At 33.4% G+C, this 16,978-nt stretch overlaps 1 protein-coding gene across 1 annotated transcript in view; it reads left to right on the forward strand.

Moving 5' to 3' along the window:
- LOC106713250 overlaps nt 1-16,978 on the forward strand; it is a 28,160-nt gene that overhangs the window by 6,255 nt on the left and 4,927 nt on the right. The window contains exon 2 of the mRNA XM_045681397.1: nt 3,244-3,371. Within this exon, the coding sequence (XP_045537353.1) occupies nt 3,261-3,371 (111 nt within the window). The 5' untranslated portion in view covers nt 3,244-3,260. The remainder of the gene's footprint in view (nt 1-3,243; nt 3,372-16,978) is intronic.

Raw genomic sequence — 16,978 nt, forward strand, 5'->3', positions numbered from 1 at the left:
TTTATAAGTCAGCAGTAGTGATATTTCAGGATGTAGAAACATACATTTTAAGATATTGTAGCCGTCGAACATTTAAACACCTTAGTATATTCAAGTTAACTTTACCGAAAAATTTGCTACAAACATACACTTACTTCTAACTAATATTATAAATGCGAAAGTTTAGATGGATAGATGTTTGTTAGAAGGTACCTCCAAAACGGCTGCATGGCTATCGCTGAAACTTGGCATAAATATAGAACATAGTCTAGAACACATAGGCTACTAGCTGTTGCCCGCAACTCCGTCCGCGCGACATCTACTCGCTTATATTCACATCATCATCAGTATAAAACAAAGTCGCTTTCGCTGTATGTCCGTATGTATGCTTAGATCTTTAAAACTACGCAACGGATTTTGACGCGGTTTTTTTTAATAGATAGAGTGATTCTTAAGGAAGGTTTGTATGTATAATAAATGCATAATATAGTAGAGAAACACTGATAAATTTAAAGTTTTCTAATGTGATGTCGTAAATAAGCACGTTTTTTTGCGCTTATATTGCAAACGCTGGCTGAACCCTTCGAGATAGACCAAAATAATGTACTACAGTATTGTTCACCTTAAAAAGTTCAACAAAAAAGTCCGCGATGGTATATGTCTATCTCTTAGGCATAACCCAGCATAACCATTTTTATTCTTTTACGAAGTGATTTTAAACAATACAGCATTAATCCTTATCCATTTAAGTACCTTAAATAAATTGTGCATTTATTCTGTAGTAGGTATATTTTGCATTGCACCCGTGCGAAGCCGGGGCGGGTCGCTAGTTCGTTATAAATAATACTATAATTTATATTTATAGTCTACGATATATTCTGTAATCGAGTAAAGTCAATCATCTCAATCATCTATCAAATAGAACTGGCACTACAACTTCATATCTACTTACGAGTGAAGAACGAATTAGCGTGCATTAAATTTACACTTACAAATGATAAAAAATAACAAATAAGTACATCTTAACAGCGCTATCTGATTGGTAGATTATGATTGCATTTACCTGGTCTCGTTAGACCAGTCTCCGGTCTCGTGTCCGGACTCGCGCATTTAATTGGAACGGGTTTTGTTTTGGATGATGTAAATCGTTACAAGTTACTCCTCTGACGTCTCAGTTTGTCTTGTTACTACCGACTTTCAATGTTACTATTAAAGGGTTTCCATTTCTGAAACATCTGTATAAAAATATAGTTACCTATCTTTGTTTTATCGAATAGAATAAAAGGGAGGACCGTATTTTTAAAAGTGTTGCGACAGTTTCTTCTGTCATTAATGTGTTTTGCTCTAATTCAGACAAACACTATCGTCTTTCTGTCTATAAAATGTATGGGCATTGTTTGTGAATATGGTCATAAGGCTCATTGAGTTGCCAATCGTTTGCCTTAGCGGATACTCCTGTGGGCAGGGCCGGCTACTGAAGCATGGATAATACGTTATTGTTAAGACTTATTGCGTATATAGTCTTTAATCATAAGCGAAGCGAAAAGTAGTTTTTTTAAAGACCATTTTTATCTTCTATCTATCTATTTTTGTCTAAAATATATGTATAATAGATTATAAAGATTTATGTATCATTAAATAAAAAAATTCTTGTAATATAAAAATATTAAAATAGTAAATGTCTTACATCAGCACTCAAAGTTCTTTAATGACCAAGTAAAAGAGCCGCTTAATGTAGATTAAGTAAGAGAAATCTACACTAAGGAACTGCTTATTTGACCATAAAACGACTTGAGATGCTTTTTAAATTAATTCAAATTGAATAGTTCCGCTGTCGCTCATGTATTGTGCTCACTCCCTCTCCCGTGTGATTCCTATACAAGTACGGGACGCTACAGTAATATTGAAGAGTTGTATGGCGACTTTTGGCCAGTGCTAGTGTAAAAAATATAGCTGAATATTGGTGAGAATTATTGTACTTACGTAGTATACTTACTTTTTAAATTTTGATATAAATTTGTCGACAAAGGTCTTGTAAAAATTTCTTCTAATAATTTGTTTTACATTTTCAAAACAATGTATTTTTGTTTTTTCGAATTTCTTAATCTTCTTTTTTTTAAATAACGTTTCTTTTGTGCCAATAATAATTAGAGCATTAAAACTTAATTGTTTTTTTTTATTAAAATGTTAAATTAAAAAATACCTTCAATTGTTTTGAATGTATATTTGTTTAATTTGAAATTCAAAATTCGAACTTTTTTCATTTAGTTAACACAAGCTATCGCCCGTGACGTGACGTCCGAAATGACGAAATAAAAAAATCCTAATTTGTCGCCAATGTGTTCTTCCAGGCTGTGTCCTACATCTATACCAAATTTAATCGAGATCTATGGCGCCGTTTTAGAGATACCTTTTAACAATCATCTATCCATCTAAACATTTGCATTTACAATATTTGTAAGATTTAATTCAATGTAGATGTTGATTCAAAATATTGTCTTTAGTAGGGTTTGCCAAGTTGTGTAACTGAAACCTATAATGGTAAGCTACGCCTCTCATAAACTACGTGTAACCGTTTAGTTGACATGCGTTACACGCTATAGTACCATTTATAAGTTGCAATGATGCGTAACCGACATATTTTCACACGGTGGGGCCGCCTGCTCTGCAAAAACATCATGACTGCGCTGTTTATACGAGGGCAAATGTTAAGTTTATAACGTCCTTCAATTTATTACAACCGACAGTGTTTGATAGTTTATATTAGGTTTATATTGAATATTTTGTTGCACTTTTCCCATGCACGATTATCTAACCTTTATGTAGTTTGACTTAACTTTGTGAAAGGGGATTAAGTGCCGAACTAAATCTAACACAGATGTCCATACAGAGATCGTATCCTTGCTTTATCTCCTTCTAAAATAACAACTAGTTACTTACAGACGTGCATAAATCAGCTCTGAACCGGTTCAAAATATCAGGTCACGTAGAATTAAACCGTATCAATCTTAATAATTAATTTGGCAGCTAACGGATCATCGCTATTTCACCGCGAGCTGCCTGGTGACTCGCAGTTCGCAGCTCGAAACGCAGGTAGATATTGAGCTAAGCTGCGAACCGGTTCACTGATCTGCTTCACACATGTGAACCGTGAACTGATCTGTAGGTCTTCAATTTTACTTAAGTTACCCATGACTATTTACAGGTGCTCCTTTGGTCTTTTCTTTTGCATGTAATCTACAATATATTTGTGTGTGTTTGTAGTGATGGTGTAAAGGCGCATGGGCGGGGGCGGAGGCTGCGCGGTGCTGGAAGCAGCTGCGCGCGGCGACGCAGCGCGCCTCGCCAGCCTACTGCGCGCAGCGCCGCAGCAACGGGACGCAACAGACGAGGTACGTAATATACTACATACCAAAAAACTCGTACTTTGTAAAAAAAACAATTGCTGTGGAAGATGGTTATTACACAATTTTCATTGGACATGTTAGTGTTACGTAAAAATTGGCGGATACAATGAATAAAAACTTGTGAAATATTATTAGTTAAAGATGTTTTGATTTGGAACAAAGTTTATGTTGAAATTTTTTATATGACAATTATATTACAGTTCTGTATATAGAAGAAAAATAAACTGAATGTCGGCATTATTCAAGTTCTGAACAAAATATTTAAACATTTATTCATCTTCTTAATACTGAGACTACTTTTTACCCTGTCTTCTCTGTTTGCATCAAAGAACAACAGCAAAATAATGTCTAAATCATTATGTTCCGTGTAATATTTGCATTTAATTAGGTGTAGAGCTCTTACCACCGCTGAATTAAATATTTGAAACTTAAAACATACTTTTATTTTATGTCAAAAGGTGGCAAACGAGTAAACGGCCACGAGAATTCGCCGACATAGCGAAGCGGCAACTGCCCATAGACATTCGCAATTGCAGATGCGTTGCCTGCCTTTAATTAACGGAGAAGGGGATGCACAGAAAGAGAATATTTCCCCTTCCCCATATGCGTCTTCCGCCTAATCCACTTCCCCTGCCCATCCTTTCCTAATAAGAAAAGGGTCCCACCCTTTAGGAAAGAGGACTTAGGCCGACAAACTGCATAGTTAATGTATACCTAATTAGTAAATATTTGTAGTTTTATAAAACCCAACCTTTTCGTTTGACTTTAGCACAAATTGTTTATCTTATTCTTTAAAATAATTTGATATGTACTTTATCATCAACTTATACTTACTATTTACAAAAATAAATAAAAACAACTGTAAAAATAAACATTGTTAAGAAGTGAGCATTTCAAAACAAAAACTCGCTTTAAACACAAAAGAATTTAATAATAACAAACAATTCGAATGTCGCGACTGCACCTGCGTACGATAAACGACCCATTAAAATGTGTCCAATGTACAGTATCATCCAAAGTTCATGGTGGCTCGCAATTTCTTGTCAAAACGCCGCACTCAAGACAATTAGACAAAAAGACTTAGGGCCCTGCAAGAAGCGAGCGTATCACCTTCTCAAATGCCGGCAACGCATCTGCGATTCCTCTGGTATTGCAGATGTCCATGGGCGTCGATGAACACCTTGGTGTTCCCACTGTACGTTTGCCCCCTTCTCTTATAAAAAAAAAAATCATAAAGACACAAAATATCCGTATGCAATATATAATCTATTGAATTTCAAATGGACTTAGATGCTTAGACGTTAAACGCTTAGCTATCTAAATAGCCAGTTCCTTCTTTGGTAGTTTTGCCCTGGCATTAACTTGGGAATTCAGCTCGCAGCTAACCACGAGCCCCCATTAAGTTTGTATCTTGTAATATAAGATGTCTCGCCTTATATTGTAAGCCTTCACGGATACTTTAGCACCCTATAATACGAATTTATATACGAGTACAGCACTATTTTTATTCTTAAACGATTCAAACAACATCGAACTGTAATCGAAACATAAATCGAATAAAAATATGTGCCAAGTTTCTATCTCATCAACTCGTTGCATTTTAAATCGTCTTTGCATTCAATCGATAATTAAAATAATCGATAAACCCAGTCGATATCGATATATCAACAGCTGTCACTACAAAAACGATTTACGACTGATATAAAATGTGTTGATATTCATAAGAAAGTTTTAATCAAATGGTCCTCTTTTCAATTTATGTTTATTCTTAGCTTTAATTAATATTTTAATATTTATCGATAAAATGCAATCGTATCCCTTCACTAATACGATTTTTATTCTAATTTAGACACGTCAATCATTCTTTTGAAAATGAAAATAGACGAAACTTAGAACAAATTAATATTAAAACGTTGTCAAACTTACGTTTTTTATCGTCGCTTTCTGAAACCAAAATCATTGCCTGAAACATATTCTTATCTCTGTTTTGTCAAAAAACTTGAAAACGATGACGATATGTTTTATACAGGGTCTCGGAAACCAACGATTAGAGTTTAATTTGAACGGAAATTTATGTACTAAAATAAAATCCCTCACTTATGTTTTAGCAAAAATAAAAATTCCATTTCAAGGAGATGGTATATATATTATTATTCCTTACTTATCGACTTGAATTACTTTGCTACAAATAAAATATGAGCGATCGACGAATAAAACTTATGTCTGCTTTCTGAGACCAAAATATCTGTATATTATCTATATATATAAAAGAAAGTCGTGTTAGTTACACCATTTATAACTCAAGATCGGCTGAATCGATTTGACTGAAAATTGGTGGGCATGTAGCTTAGAACCAGGAATAGGACATAGGATAATTTTTACCCAGTTTTTTTTTTTGTTCCGCGCGGACAGAGTCGCGGGTAAAAGCTAGTCCTTAATAAAACAGAGATAACCTAACCATAGTTTGTGGTAAATTTAAATTTCGTTCGTATATAATTGTCACATAAACATCTTCATGTGACATCGCTTCTTGCAACCTCTAGCATGTTTGCCTTCATTTAAAATATTTACGATGACACTACTGAACGTTTATAAAAACTTGTAGCGTATAAATGTGACAGTGTCCTAACAAACATGTACTTAATACTGAGCTCTGTCCTATGAATTATTTTACAGCGGAGATGAACAACTTAGAACGTTGGCTGGGGTTATAAAGATATCTCTTTGGATACCTATAAAATACATTCATACAATATAATATAATATAATACCCCAACCATAGATATACATAAACTACAATATATCACTCGCAACTCCGTCCGCGTGGAATTAAAAAAAAACTTGAGAGGTGTCAAGGGACACCCGGCTGGAACGAAGTTCCTTTCGATTAATTAGTGAAGGAACCAATGTTTATTCTATGAATATAAAACTTAAGTCTTCACAAGAAGTACATTTTATTTCTATGAATTTTCGTTATATATTGTCACGTCGTTGCCATGGTGAAGTAGCGCTCATTCGTCGTTAACATACTTACTATAGCAAAAAGTATCGTGACAACTTTTCGTAAGAATTTTTTCCGTCTAGCCCCCTTTCACAACGCGCGATAAGGAACTTCGTTCCAAAAACTTTATTAGTAGTCTGTGTTCTTCCAGACTGCTCTACATCTTATGTCAAATTTTATCGAGATATGTTGAGTCGTTTTGGAGATATCTTGTAACATTCACCCAAGATCCAAGATAGATGTTATATTTCAGACAAGTTTGACGTCTAATCGTAAGTAGATTTTTGAAAAGTCATTTTGCATTAATTATGACAACACTGACGGAATTTATCCCAACCAAAGGCCTCCGGTGGCCTTTTTTGCCTCATTTTTGTGCTCCGAATTAGGTACCTATAGGCATTATATCTATAACCATAACATTTGAGATGTTTAGTTAAATTTAATCAACTATCTCATAATCTACAATATTTAAAGTTTTAACACTTTGTTACTTACCAGCCAGAACCTAGTTGACTGTATAAAAAAATCAACACAGATAATTGTTGGTCTATAATCATTTACAACAGACGTCCTTCAGCGAGCTCGGCCATCGATCAAATGCCACGTCGCCGGGTGATTTGTTGCAAGACGCTAATTATAACCTGTCAAATGTGAGATGTATTTCCCGCCTTTTTTATTTTTACCCGTTTTAACGATAAACTGACGACTTAGGTTATATTTTAATTGATTTTCTTTGTAATGCTGATATCGTAATTAAAAGTGCTTAAACTTCAATTTTGGTGCTTGCCATTTGGTTAATTTATGTCTTTTCAAATGGACATTGAAAAATATTTGAATATTATCTCAATAAATTTATTCCTTTTTTTTTGCTCGCTGTTAACTTCATACTATTACTGCCACTAATTACAGTTGCCAAAGAAAAACGTTAAAACATTTCAGGGATATACTTCAAATTACTCTTGTTTGTACCGCTTCATTCGGTCAATTATTTCATGAGTACATTTAATTTAAAATCCAGAAGTCCGATATTAAATGTAAGTATATACCTACCTTAACTAATCATTGGTTTGTGGTACGACATACTTGTATTTATACCCCACATCGGTATGATATTCCAAAACCAATAATTGCATATATTCATAGAAAAAGCGTAGGTAAACCGGTCTCATTCACGAATGATTATCACAAATCACTACATAAACAGGCATAGTAATGGCGTCGTTACAGTCGTGTGATTATGACGTACAAATTTACATCCATAATGAGATTAGGTTTATAAACGAAAATAAAAGTTGTAGATGAAAAAATTATAGCAATAAAAATTTAATTAAGAAATATTTGTTTGGTCAGTTACAAAAAATAAGAGTTATATGGACTTATCTCTGTTACGCTTTAGACACGCTTTGCATTACTAAAAAAAACTTTAGTTTACTTTATTTTGCAAAACTAGGTGAATGTATAAATAAATGTTTATTTCAATTTGAACAAGGTTTCTAAACTTTTTAGGTTAAAAAAACTTGTCTAACATTTAAAAAAAATTACTACTTTTTAGACTCCGATTTTTCATTATAAACGAAAAAAAAACAGAATAATGACATCGAAAACATTCTTATGTTGAGCTTTTTCGTAGCTCGTATACGCTAGACTTCAATAAAAACTCTTTTCCAAGTGATTTAGGGTGCAAGTATTGCCAAACGCTTTTGTGAATTTAATAGTCTCCTTTCGTATCTAGTAAAATTTTAAATTGTGTTATTATGATTGTGTATTTACATAAACTAATTATACGAATCACGTTTGTCGTTAAAAACAGTAGTACGAGAAATCAAATCCTGTCCAGTACTATAGACATAATTAATAGCAATTAACCAACGGAAAGTCAGTTGTGCCAGCCCTGTCATTTGTCACTAAGCTGATAAATATGCGACGGGTTTTGTTAGTTTTTGTTGCTGTATCGTGCCATAGACAACTTTCTCTAGCCGCAGATACGGACTCGTACAATTTAAATTCGATTAAGAAATTTCGTATCAAGAAAGAGATAATTTTTGACGGATTTTATTAATTAAATAAATTATGGTTACGTCTATGGTGTGAGTAAAAAATTTCAATTTGAATTATTAACATTTTCACCTGCCGCATAATGATGTGATAATTATAATTTAAATGTTCACGCATGTGATTGATCGAGGTAGTAAGCAGTGACTACAAAAATCCAAGATACAAATTCTGACAGACTTACTTAGCTTAATGAAGATGTCTACTTACTTTGTACTAGTAGGACATTATGTAATAAAGAAAATCAGCCGCCAACATTACATGATACGTTTTTTTCGGTCACAAGTTCAAACTTATGTTACAAAATATGTACTTTATATATGTTTAATGTATCTAGTATGACAGAATACAATTTCTCTTCTTCTTTCTATTAATTTATTAGTTGTCGCCCGCGTCTCCGTCCGTGCAGAATTAAAGAAAAACTTAAAAAGTAGCCTATGTGTTCTTCCAGGTTGTGGTCTACACCCATGTCAACTTTCAGCGAGATCGATGCAGCCGTTTTAGAGATACCTTCTAAAAACATCCATCTATCCGTTCATCCAAACATTCGCATTTCTAGCTTGCTGTCGCCCGCGACTCCGTCCGCGCGGAATTAAAAAACCATAAGAGGTAGCCATGTGTTCTTCCAGACTATGTTCTACATCTGTGCCAAGATTCGTTCAGCCGTTCCGAAGATATCTTCAAACAGACATTTATCCATCCATCCATCCATCCACCTAAACATTCGCATTTATAATATTAGTAAGATAAGATTAAGATAATAAATTATTTGACATTAACCTAGAAAATCCATCAATACCTCCCTGGTTGACTTACGCAAGCGTCCCGGTACGATCCACTTAATAAAGCGACGCTGATCAATCATTAGAAAACAAGTGCAATGTAATTGTGTGCACCGTTACTGCAAACTGCTCTCTAATGCGGTATCCTAATAATCTTATATATAAAATTCTTGTGTCACAAACTCCTCCGAAACGGCTTGACCGATTCTCATGAAATTTTGTGAGCATATTGAGCAGGTCTGAGAATCGGACAACATTTATTTTTCATACCCCTATTAAGTTTTTTTTAACTGCGCGCGGACGGAGTACAAAAACTTGCAAATGGACGTTAAATGTTGCTTAGTTGCATGCGATAACTGTTGTTTTTGATACGAACGTCTTAAGATGAAATAATAGCTTTTAAATAGATAGGAAATAGCGTAAATGTTAATTCGTTAATTGAACCAACTTTTACGCTATTTTTTTTATACCACATTGTTTAATTCTTCGAAGTTTTCGAAGGTCAAATTTGAGAAAACGTATTCCTTCAAAGTAAACAACAACGACAGATCTGATATAAATTTTCACAAATTTTGTCGAAGACGTTACAAATACTTTCTCGAAAATTCTCGTGCTAACTCCCCTGTTCCAAATTGAAATCTCATGTAATTCCTTGAGACATAGTCACGGGATATCTAGTACTATTGCATGGAATCTATATATCTATATATATAAAAGAAAGTCGTGTTAGTTACACCACTTATAACTCAAGAACGGCTGAATCGATTTGACTGAAAATTGGTGGGCAGGTAGCTTAGGACCAGGAAAACGACATAGGATAATTTTTACCCCGTTTTCTATTTTTTATTCCGCGCGGACGGAGTCGCGGGTAAAAGCTAGTAAGTTATAATACAATGTTACGAAAGCGCCGTAGTATTGCGTAATATGTTTATCTAACATTATTATAAAATGCGTGTCAATTAACACGACCCAACTTTCGCTCGGTTCACGATTGAGTGAGCGTGGAATGAGGGCATCATACGTGTTATTGCGAAATACAAACATTTTCTTTTTTTTTCTAATAAAGCAAAGGTTAAATTCTCATTATGCCAACGTATTTATTTCGGTGAATTTAATCATAAAGACTAATGACATGTTATTATTCTGGCTGACCTACCGTGGGTTTCTGAGGTCTCTGGGTTTCCAAAATCCCAATTTAAAACATATTGCTATCTCTGTTTTCTCAAAGATGAACAGAGATGGTGATATGTTTTATAAAGAGATATGGACCTCGGAAACCCACAGCTAGTCAAGTCTAAAAATAGGCTCATAAGATTGAAAACTAGGCTACGTTTCATATAGAGGCGTTTTAACTATTCATTGAAAGAGCTAAGTCGTCCATTCAGTGGTAATAAAACTCTCTAAAATAGAACAAATTTGAGGAATAATGCGACTGAGCTGAAATACAATTTTAAAATATGGAATCGCTTTTCAATAGCTACTTTACTTTTACGACAACACATTACTATTTGGTGAAGTAGTGAAACTAAATTTAATAAAAACAGAATCCGAAATAAAGCACGTGAATATCCGCTGAAATAAAACAAATACAATAGACATAGCGAAGACGTGACATAGATATTCATGATGGCGTTCCCGCGCTGCCGCGATATTTACGTTCCGAAACGTCAGCGACTAATTTATTCGGTATCGGAAATTTTATCTGCTGTCATCTAGGCGCAACAGAGACTCCCATATCGAGCTGGCGGGGATCATTAAAAAACTAGTTCGGTTACAGCGACCGGTTTGAAAGATTGTTCTCAAGTTGTAGCCTTTTTTTCGTCGTATCGGCCACGGACATATCGGCCGCTTGCAACGCACCTTAAGATTTAAGGGCAACGACATTTCCCTAAATATGTCCCACTAAATATGTCAGCTCTGGTGGGCTATTTGAGATTAAGTGAAGTCACATTTTGTTTTACTGTTTTTAATTAATCTTTCCCATAATCCGTGGACTGTATACACTGTCTGGCATTTTGTAAAAGGTTTTTGTCTTTAAAAAAAACTTCATTTTTTTTTGCTTTATGTCTCTCATTATAAAGACTGCATTCGGATTCCTTGATATAATTAAATTATCTAAGATTAAAAATGATCATTAAAAAACCTTTCTCTTACGCTTTATATCATTAAAAGTAGATAATTAAAATATTGAAAAAACTATTAGATTTATATTCATAGGAAGAAATAACTCGTGTTACTTTTAATGAAATGCTGTTTTTTAATTTATTACTTGTTAAAACTCGCACCCTCCATCCTTGTACTATCTGAATAAATTACATTGAGTAAGTACTCCGTTTTTCTTTCAAAAACAATTAACGACAACATTCGTATTAATTTACTGAGCTCGTTTAAAATAAAACCGTTCCTCAACGGGCTTGCGATTTGCATACAATGAGTGGATCATTAAAGAAATACGCATTTACTTTCGGCACAACCCCGCCTCGCGGTGCCGCCATGATTGTAGACATCTCCACAGATTATATTGATGTTTGTAATAATATTTGATTTGGCTCTTCAACAAATGATATTCGTGATGGAACATCATTTATCCTGAAATTAATCAACATAATATTTGGTTTTTAGGAAACTGTGTGATTTTGTTTCAAAAACTTTATTTTACTTATGACATTTTACGAAAATTATGCTATTGTGTGGATTATACATGAGTTACAAAACCGAAGTTGAAGACAGTCGCCGTGGCCGATATCGGCCGGGATTACATCATACAAAATTTTAAAACTTCAATGACCAAAATAAAATTTCAAAAACAATAATCAATTGCAATTAAAATTTCAACTGCTTCTATTATTCAACCAAGTTATGTATTCAAGTTAATCGACGGATCAGCTTCAAGTTTTTGCAAAACACAACTTTTCGTCTGTTTATGACGCCTGCACATAAACTAGTTACGAAATAACATCATAAATTATCTACTAACAATGCGTTCCTGATTTATTTTATGCTCTCAAACGGATTGTGAAGTTTGAGAGCATAAAATAGAGTGAAGGTTATGTCAGTTTTTGGCGGGAATCTTAAATGTCATAGTCATTTATTCTTTTGATTAACTACAACAGAAAAAATATATGTTTTGTAAACTCAGTACCACATAACCTGCAAAGTCATCAGTACACACATCAGTGTAGGGGTAATTTGCCTCTCTTTTTCATTCATTAACATTGCCATGATAAAAAATACAAAGACGATGTAGGAAGTAACGACATAATGACTAGCTCTCTATACTCTGTCTGTCGTAGAATATTATCTTATAAACCAAAACATACGGTTTCCATAAATCATTTTCAATACCTAATTATCCATAAACACTTTATTATCAACATTTGTATCCGAATTTTTACTTCTGCAAGCCGAAATTTTACGATCGTATTCCGTGAATATATTGGTAGCTGATTTTTTAATGATAAAATACACAACATTAGCATGTGTCGTAAGTCAATAATTAAATAGCGCCATAAAAAACCTCTACAGTTGCCCGTCTGTCCCAAATGGTTATAAAATTATCTCGTATTAGTGGGGAATGCTGCCTGGGCGGCGAACACAAGTCGCCTTCATTGAATTCCTTCACAAGTGTAGCAAAAGTTCTGTGTTAGCGCTTATAAAAATGTTAAATTATAATACTTGATTTGTGTAGAAAATTCCGTTTTGATTATGTGATCTCCGGTTCAAATAACACTATGAAAGGCGATTTTTTTTTAGTAAATTGATAAATTTATGTTTCCTTATCAAGTAAATTTATGTTCATTTATAAACACTGTAACTAATTGCTGTTTTGCTGCTTATTATGGCGGGTTAAATTATTATAGTTGGCTTTTCGAATCGTTTACTTTGTTGCATTGATTGCCTTAACTTCACGCCTGCTTTATCGTCGCTAATTGGATCGGAATAGCTTTGCGATGGATTTTTATGGCTCAATTCACTACCGACTTTATCCGTTTGTAACAGTGCTGACCTAAGAGTTATGACACAATAAACATTCTCACCTTTAATAAGGTGTTAATAGTAACTTATACGTATTACTAATATTATAAACTAGCTTTTACCCGCGACTCCGACCGCGCGGAATAAAAAATAGAAAACGGGGTAAAAATTATCCTATGTCCGTTTCCTGGTTCTAAGCTACCTGCCCACCAATTTTCAGTCAAATCGATTCAGCCGTTCTTGAGTTATAAATAGTGTAACTAACACGACTTTCTTTTATATATATAGATGCAAATTTTTTGATCGATGGATGTTTCTTAGAAGGTATCTCCAGAACGGCTCAACAGATCTTGATGAAATTTGGCACAGATGTAGAACATAGTCTGGATGAACACATAGGCTACTTATAAAAGTTTTTTTTTTTAATTCCGATCGGCCCGAGTCGCGGACGATAGCTAGTTATACAAATACAAGAATTATTAATGCTCGTCTCAAGAAATAACTTTTGGAGTTTATTTTATTCCCCGTGCGCTTCCATTTTCTGTAAGATTAATTATTATATTTGAGGGTTCTTTCGATTAATTTTTTAGGACGTCCATTATCACTACTTTTTGAAAATTATCAATAAAGTTAAACCTTGCTAAAATATCAAAAAAGTGAATAACGCTTATTATATACGCTTATTATAACAAGTAACAAAAAACAACGTCGCAATTGTTTTTTTTAATTATTGTCATCGACCGTTAGTTGGATATCACACACAAGAAGCGGGAAAAATGACGCCAACGAAGGAACTTTTTCGTAGTCACAAAGTACAAGAGGCACAAGTTTGTATCATAATGCCAATTTATTTTTTCATGTAAAGAGAAGGCAATCACTATTACTTAAGTTCTACGATTTTTTTATTAATCTTTAAGACTTAAATAAGCACAGATTGTCTTTACTATCACTTAATATCTCATATTGAATAATATGTATTTTAAGATTATCCGATCTGAGTGTTAAAGAAATTTTAAAGATACATAAAAACGTTCAATCTATTTATATCCCGATTGTACAAACTGCACGTATCTCTTTAAAATAAATCATCAGAAAATCGATTCTCGTTACTTTAACGATACATTGATGGACGCAATCGATGCACGTTGTTTTATCGTTCCATTCACATCACTACGGCTAGCAAAGATGGCGGCAGACGCTCGAGGCATCGTCTGCTTAACAATTACCGTAGACTGTAGAAATTCACCCGGTCACGATAACTCTGTCCTAATCAGTTAATACCTTCAATTTAATTCTAGAATGCGCTTGTTTTTTAACATGATTACATTTGACCGTATGTCAAAAACCTATTTTTTCTAGATACTTGACGTTTGTATTACTAGCCATCCATCAAAATTCATACATAAGGATCGCTGGGTGTTTAATAAATATTTAGAAATAATTTTTATTTTATTGTTTCGATTAATTGTTTTTCACTAGGTTTAATGTCGTCTATTCATTTCAATAAAATAATATATATCCCACCCTACAGTTAATACTATTGAGCCGAGAACTGGAGAAATCTATCGCCGTAAAGGCTTATTTATAAGACATCTTTCAAATTTCGACAGTGCTTATATCTCGTGGCAGAAATCTGAAAGCTTTTGACTATATAGCTATGTTTTTGTTTGGCAATTCTACATCAATATGACCGTGCGTACACGTTTGTAGGTTATAATTTGCATACAATGCTTGGGACGGCAAAGATAAAGTATTTATTTTTTCTCATTCCAACATTCTTAAGAAAGTGCCATATGAATTATAAATTATGTTATGTTTTTTAAAAATAATAATATTTCATAGAAATACTTAGGTAATTTTATAAACTAAGCGCGAGTTTAGGAATTTGAAATGTCATTTAAATAAGGCATGGAAGTGTATAAAGGTTTCTGATTTAAGTAACGTATAGCATACTGAATGTCTAATGATATTATCTTTGCAAATATTCTAAAAAATTATTCCATACCAGAAAACAACTCCACTTTATCATCTTTAGCTCAATTTGAAATTAGCGCCATCTATCTTGCCTTGTATGGAAAAAAATTACCAGTCAAATAGCCTTACGAAGGTGACATTTCGTTGGATGGATTGGAGAATCTGTACTATTATAGTATTATATATCTTTACAAGAACAACGTGATATTTTAAACCACAACTTTACAGGAGAGCAATTTTAAACATTTAAATGTTTAAAATTGCGTAAGTATTAAGCGTTGATAAATTCTAATTTCAGATTGAACGTAGTTTTTTTGCTTATTTTCAGAAACCATATTAATTACCGCAACAATTTAATTGTTTTAAATATTACGTTGTTCTTATAAAGAGGCAATGTATCATCTGTAACACTTAGTACTAACCAAATACCGCTTACGGCAAACAAATCTGCATACGTCTTGCTACATACAAAAGAAAAATTGATTATTCGCACTAAAGTTTCCTGTTACAACTTTAAAGTGCGTAATCTTATAATTAGACTTAGTCGTAAAAAGCATCCTGAGTGATATTACAGAAGTCGCTATACCGCAAACAGGCCGTCCCAAATGGTTTTAAAATTGCTACCATCACAACCGCAAACTGCTGGCGCACATCAAAAGCTTATTATATAGTGATGTGAATGAAAAACATCGATATTAAATGTGAAAATGGTCAAAATGGCTTTATTAAACTTGCATTCCTTTGAATTACATGATTAACTAAAATAAATATAAGGTCTTCGTTAATATAATTTGTTTGCATTAAGTGTACAAGATAAAGGTTCAACTTTAATTACTACAACTAACATAAATCGCTGAATACCTATAGTATAAATCATTTCAACAATTCCGTACCTCAATGAGTTTAAATAAAAAAAAAAACTGCTGATTTTTATTGACCTTACGTTGGTAAAAATATGTTCGTATTATATTTTAACAGTGATACCAGTATTTGTGGAAATAAGTATACAATTACTGCATAAACCTGTAGTCACGTAGCAAGTAACAAAAAAAAAGTTTATTGTGTGTTAATTCTTTTTAATCTGAAATGGAACCTCTTTACAAAGTTTTCGTGACTCCACGAGACCGTTTAAGGCACCATTGGACTTTTTATAGTCTCACATATTAACACCGGCCAGGATCGTGCAAGACTCGTTTAGACTCACTACACACGTAACAAAAATCATATAATTGACAGTTTCATTTTAAATATTACTCCAGAATACCTAATTTACTTTGTTTAGAGTTTCATTTTTGCATTTGTTTATTTGAATTTATATAACATAAAATCATTTGTATGTCGAATTCTAGACATAATCTATATATATAAAAGAAAGTCGTGTTAGTTACACTATTTATAACTCAAGATCGGTCGAACTGATTTAGCTGAAAATTGATAGGGGGTAGCTTAGAACTAGGAGACTGACATAGGAACTTTTTCATCTTGTGTGCATTTTTTTATTCCGCGCGGACGGAGTCGCGGGTAAAAGCTAATAAATAATAATATAAACGTTCCACAGAAATTTCATATAACAAATCAAAAGCTATAATCAATATCAACAGTTTATTGTCCTCGGTGTGCAAAAAAGATCATTGTATTTCGAGCAGTCAATACGTTAAAATTTAATTTTTTGAGTGTCAAGCAGTAAAAACAGTTTTATAAACGAGCCTTTATAAAATAAGAAATGGCGCGAATTCAACCATTATGTCGGGTCGAGACCCGGCGTCGGGTACATAATATTATGCCAATTAGTTGTTTAAATGTCACTT

The sequence above is a fragment of the Papilio machaon genome, chromosome 15 (genome assembly GCF_912999745.1).
Source record: "Papilio machaon chromosome 15, ilPapMach1.1, whole genome shotgun sequence".
In the NCBI taxonomy this organism is placed as follows: Eukaryota; Metazoa; Arthropoda; class Insecta; order Lepidoptera; family Papilionidae; genus Papilio; species Papilio machaon.